The sequence below is a fragment of the Terrapene carolina genome, unplaced genomic scaffold, assembly GCF_002925995.2.
Source record: "Terrapene carolina triunguis isolate 2854851 unplaced genomic scaffold, T_m_triunguis-2.0 Scaffold95, whole genome shotgun sequence".
Classification (NCBI taxonomy): domain Eukaryota; kingdom Metazoa; phylum Chordata; order Testudines; family Emydidae; genus Terrapene; species Terrapene triunguis.
In genome coordinates, this window is record NW_020664446.1 from 33,079,623 (window position 1) to 33,085,904 (window position 6,282).

The following is a 6,282-nucleotide window of genomic DNA, read 5'->3' on the forward strand; positions in this document are numbered from 1 at the left end:
TACTCCATATCTGACCTATCCTCATCCTCAAAGGAAGTCTGTATAACACCTTCAAAAGCTGGAAAAAATTCACAACGCTGCTAGACATTAAAAATCATGGACTCAATAAAGACTCTGGATTTATGGCTCATTATAACCATCTGTGCCCCACTAGCCCTCCTTTGTCCCATGACTGCAGAGGTGTTAACAGATCACTTCATGACTTGAATGGTCTCTTGCAACGTGTTAACTCCTTACATTTAGCAATTTGTTCCATCTTGTATTTAGCTGTGACACTCTGCGTACTTTTCTCAGACCTGAAGAAGAGCTCCGTGAGCTTGAAAGCTTGTCTTTCACCAACAGAAGCTGGTCCAATAAATATTACCTCACCTACCTTGTCTCTCGACTATCCTGAGACTACATGGCTACAACAACACTGCAAACAAATTCTGTGCTGTCCTTCTGTTTGTTTAAAACACCCAGTCCAAATGTACCAAACCGGCAAATATGCAACTAAAGAAATACACTGTCTCCCCGAATCAACTAATAATTAAACTTGAAATATTGCTATTAATTTTATGATGAACTGAAACCAAAAGCTTTGAAACAAACCTTTCATTTTAATGTGAAGCCACCTTGAAAATACTCCTGGCATAAAAACACTTCTGTGATGTGAAGGATATAAAAATTGCAGGGTGTCATTAGTACATACATGTAAATATTTAGAAACAACATTGTATTGATTCTTTATAAAGGAATTTAGTATGATGCAGATAACATGGATATGCAATAGAAATTTGGATCTCACTCCTGCAACCTGATCCATGTGGGCAGACCTCTGTGTCTGTGAAGAGTACCACTGCATTTGTTAAGGCTCTGTGTAGGAGCTGGGATCTACCGACCTGGAGCAGCTTGTCAAATCTGCCAATGAGCGTGCCATGGACTGGATAGGAGCATGCCATGGACTGGGAGGGCAAGAGGTGACTAGCCTTTGCAACCAGCAAGTGCATCTGTTGCTATCAACAGTATGGCCCAACTAGCCCCAATACCAGTCAGCACACTGTGCCTGCAGAAGGGAGTATCAGAGTGTTTCCCATGGCACCCTGTGTCAGCACATTATATGCAATCTTCATCTGCAATGGCAGGATTCCTTAACAGAATGCTACGGGCAATGTCTCTACTCCCCCTTGTTATGTGGCTTTTGGAACACAAAGGTAGGATCTGACTCAGTGTGTACAAATAGGATGAAATCCTGTTCTCACTAAAGTCAATGGCAAAACTCTCATTGACTTCAGAGGCCAGCTTTTCACCCATAATGCATGTTTGTTTGCATGCCCTACACATATAAATTGTACTGCCACCAAACTTTCATACGAGCTATTTCCCATCGTCTATCTTTTATACTTTGATCCTGTGGTTTTTTTATTTAGGTTTTTTATTTGATTTTCTAAGCATGACTAGTTCATTCTATAGTAGCTTCTGAAAGTCAATTTGTTTCCTTTTTGTTGTATACATAAAGTCATATAAAAGTAAGTAGGAATGCTGGTAGCTGTGCATTAAGTAGAAATTATACCAAGTATTGAACTGTAAGTATCTCTGCAGAGTTTGAAATAAAAAACCCACTCTGACTTGTAAACTGAGCAAAGACAATGGAAGACTACAGAAAATGCATGAAATATAATGCTCCCTGCAATGTTACCAGAAACCTTAATACAATTTTCTTCACTAGAACCATAATATTTGTGATACCTAAGGCAAAAAAAAGCACTTTTCCCCCCCCCCACTACCAGGTCTGAGAAAAAAAATGCCTTGAACAGCCTATTATTTTCACCAGACTGCTTATCTACTATATTGCATTACCTCTAGTTTTATGGAACTAGCTTTAGGATGCGACAATAACTAATTAAGTTAATGTGCAATAGCTTCTGAACTCCAGAAAAACATAACAGAAATGTAATGCCATTAAAGCTATGTATTTTGAAATATGTTAGTTTGTATTATTTTACTCTATTATATGCCACACTTGGACACATCTAAACCCAATCTTAAAAATAAAGTGAACGGCACAGAGTGACAAAAGATATATAAATGTTTGCTATATGGTGTAATTTTAGACAGGAATTTCTGCTTTTTTATTAGACATTTAAATTATTTTAACCTCACTTTTACACTGACTTTATTAAAAGAAACCTAATTTGACCAGTTGCCATTATCCTAAATAGTTGTATATCAAATTCCAATCTTTAGGCAAGTCATACAATTTTGCACTCACAAGGGCTATGGTGCTATTAGGTGATACTGGTAGAATCTATTTAGACAATTTAAAATGGCTTAGTTGAATTACTATGTTCTAATATTGTTGTAAGGATAATCTTCATTCACTGCAAAATGATTGTTGCACACTCATGAGCGAGCTATACCTGGACGCATGGAAACTTAACAAGAAAAATGTAGTGGCACAATCACCACTGTTCTAAATATATTTTCTATACAAAATATTTTCAAGGTATAATCCATAACTTTTTGTACAGTTCTCTATCATTTATACAACAATAATCAGTAAAATAGTAAATATGTGACAATTGCAACACCACATGGAATGAGCATTCTGCCATTTTGCTAGTGTAATCAACATTAGGACCAGAAAACTCTTCTAACAGGCAGGTAAAATGTTCTGTAGTTTCTGAATCTTGACTATACACGTCATGATTTTGGCTATGACTTGCAGCACACTTTTAAGATACCACAAATATCTTATGCACATTTCAGTAGCAGAATGGCACTTGGCTTGCTCTAATAGAAACAACAAAGATGCAATTGACAATTTTAAGAAAGACAATGTCCTTATTTGCATGCTGAAAATCTGGTTGTGTCCCCTTAATCCAGGCACATCCATTCATTGTGCAATCTGTCGATGGGTAACAAATAGTGCAGGATTCATCTCAGTAGGATCCGGCCCTTTGGTCTAACCAAAGTCAATTCTGGGTCGATACTGCAGTACCATTGGGTAAGACTAGAAACAAAAACAAAAGAAGAACACAACAACAAACAAACAAAAAAAGACAAACAAGGATAACATGAAGGCATGGTTTATATGAAATACAAACAAGATATAATTAAACCGTACCACAAGGAAAGTTAAAAACTTACCTCTAGGGTTAACATTAGACTAATATGGTTTTATACATTTCAATAAAATTTACATCCACAACCAGTTTTCAAAAATATAGTAAAAAGTCTCTTATACCACAGTGAGTTCAGGAGTCAGATTATAATTATATCATCCATACACAATACATACGCTACATAACTTACATTGTATGTATGACATACTGGATCACACTTGTGTGATCCTAGAAATAATTCAGGTATTCTTGTGCTGTTAGGTTTGACAAAAACATTCATAAGATGTTTTTATCTCATACTGATCAAATAAATTCTAATATGATATACTTGGCCTGGTATTTCAGAAGTACAGAGAGCCAACAGCTCCCATTATAACCAGTACTAACCAATGCAAGCTGCAGTTACTCAACTCTTTTGAAAGTCAAGTCAACCAGAGTCACTTGATTTCATGAGAAAGGAGGACTGAAATCTCCTGAAAATAATTCCCTTATCTTCATATTCATTCAAGGCTGCATTTTCAATAGCTCTTAATCTTGCATTCACAAAAATGCAACACATCCATTTGGATACATAAATTGAGGAGCACTGTGATTAGGGACGGAAGGTGGAACTTGTGGTCACTTGCTGCTGAAAGTTCCATTTATATAATATATATTTTTTCAGTCTAAGTCTGATGTTTTCTCCATATAACTTTACTGCGGTGTTGGAGCTTCTCTAACACAAAACCAGGAATGCTCTATTATGTCAACATGGGGTTCAAATAGCCTCTGACTTCACTGCCAGAAGGGACCACAGTTGAGGTACAGACTTCTTAAATTGTGTGGGTGGAATTACTGAGAGGTTTTACAAAATTATCATTAGCAACAAAAATATTGCATTCTTTTTTCACTCTTCAAATACAACAGATGAATCTCAGAGACCAAAAAAAGAATAACCATTGCATTCAAGACTTATGCAAGAAGTTAATGAATTTTTCTCACTATGGTAGAAAAAGGTCAGAAACTGGAGAGATCACAATTGTTGTGGGCTTGTAGGTGTGGAAGTCTGAAAAATCAGACAATTAGAGCAAAGGTATTTATAGTAGCGAGGGTATTTGGGTGAGAAGACAGAAAGCACCTGAAGTGAGTTCTTGTTATAAGTAATAACTATATGCTCAAATAAACTCAATATCAGATTATTTAGTCCAGGATATGATTACTACATGAGAAAAAGGGAAACCATCCCATTTAACATTTAAGAATCTTTCACACTTCAAACTAATGCTTGGTCTTGCAGACTCTGAACGCAAGCACCTAACTTCTATTAACATTAATGGGAATTACACACAAGCAATGAGGACAATTACACCCCTAAAATTTAGTATGAGATTATACTGTACTCAAAACTCCTATGCACAAAGTCTGCATACCACTAAAAATGTTGAGCTAACTGAACAAATACAAATTGTAATGCGTAAACGGAAATGTTTTTCTAGAACACCCTTTCATTTGGACTGAATTCTGCCCTCAATTACACCCAAGTCACTCAACTGAAGTCAGCACAATTGCAAAGTGTCATTTGTATCAGAATTTGACCCTGGATCATTAATTTTGGTTTTCCATGTAAGAAAAATATTAGTCCATATTGGGGTCATTTTTAAAAAACAATCATTTCTAATAGAGATGGGCTCAAATCAAATACTGAAACCAGATTCAGATCCAAATTTGCAGCTTGAAATCTTCTTTAAAATAGGCCAAATTAGAACATCCATTGTGAACAATATGAAAATTTGAGAAAGTTTTGATCAGTTTTCAATTCCAATGTTCCGGGGTGTTTAGATCTTGAGTTTTGGTTTGCTTCACTAGAGGGATATGAAGCTGGGATGTCAGCCCATTTCCAAATTTAAAGCAGTAAAAAGGAACACAACATTAGAAAATCTAACATTTCTTTACTTGCCAATTTTGGATACTTTATAGAGGTATAAACTTCCATTATATCCCTAACCATGCGGTACCATGCAGTCCCTAACCATGCAGTATTATCATGAGGGAGGATAAGGGGAGAAAGGGAAGAGTGGGAGATGTCTTAACACCCTGCTGGTGATCATCGTATGCACTGAAGCATGAAGATAAAGAGCCTTTATTTAAAAAAATCATAAGCCTTAAAACTCCTGAGAGTACTTCATTCATTCATTACAAGCTTTATGGAATGAATAAATAGAAGACTTAGACCTTATATGTTAAGTTTTAGCTCAGAGGAACATAGAGTTATAAAACCTCCACAACGATGAGTTACAATTAAAATGTTGACAGGATCTGTAATATGTACAGTCGTGAGTGCCTCTTACCTGATAAAAAGTGCCATCCTGTGAGCAGACTTGCGAAGATGAGCAGTTCTGACACCGAAACTGCGGAGGAGATGATTTTCTGATCAGATAAGAGGCATCCACAACTGGACACATACATTTATCATCAATCATTTAATTTTTTTTTGTTTCAAATGAGAGAATTAAAATTAATTATTTTTAAAATAGGAACGCATTTTCCAAGGAGTAAATTATCATTGTTTCTTAGACTATATCAAGCTCCTCTAGTGTCCAGAGGTATGTCAACAAAAGCTCACAGTGAACAGTGTCACAGACATAGATAATGGATTTACCTGCACTTCATCCATCAAAGGAAGAGCTTATCTACTAAGAACCATTATAGCTTCTGTACCACACTTTGGCTTAAAATCAGCTTGACCAGGGGCTGGACAACCACAGAAGAGCAGATATTTCTGGAGTTGCCTTACTATAACCTTCTTGATAATTTTCCCCTCAAAAAGAAGTTTCCAAACAGGTTAATAATTGGAGGGTTTGTTACCAAAAACATAATTTCTGAAATATTTCACCCAGGCAGGAATAGCACCCTGAAGAGACTTGAGCTACTTCAAAGATGACAGTATTATACATTTTATATTTTCTGTTAGTTTTGGTTTGCAAGCATTGGCTATTAAGAGTAATTTATAATTATCCAATGGAAAAGGTGAATGCATCACCTGGAGATTCTGTGTGACCATAAATGTTCCATAAAATTTCACAGAGTTTTCAATAACATCATATATATCCAAGAAAACATTTTTCTTTTAATTTTTTTGAAAATTTAAGCTGGTGCAAATATGGGCATTTGACCAAATAGTATACATTATTGCCTCCAA

General features: G+C 35.8%; 1 protein-coding gene across 3 annotated transcripts in view; it reads right to left on the reverse strand.

The window, feature by feature from the left end:
* Positions 1–413: 413 nt before the first annotated feature.
* The window catches only part of PCGF5 (polycomb group ring finger 5), an 83,481-nt gene continuing 77,612 nt past the window's right edge, over positions 414–6,282 (reverse strand). For all 3 annotated transcript variants that reach the window (XM_029911328.1, XM_024208607.1, XM_024208605.1), the window contains 2 exons: positions 5,432–5,491; positions 414–2,992 (listed from right to left, as the gene is read on the reverse strand). In XM_029911328.1, coding sequence (XP_029767188.1) covers positions 2,945–2,992; positions 5,432–5,491 — 108 coding nt within the window. In that variant the 3' untranslated portion in view covers positions 414–2,944. The remainder of the gene's footprint in view (positions 2,993–5,431; positions 5,492–6,282) is intronic.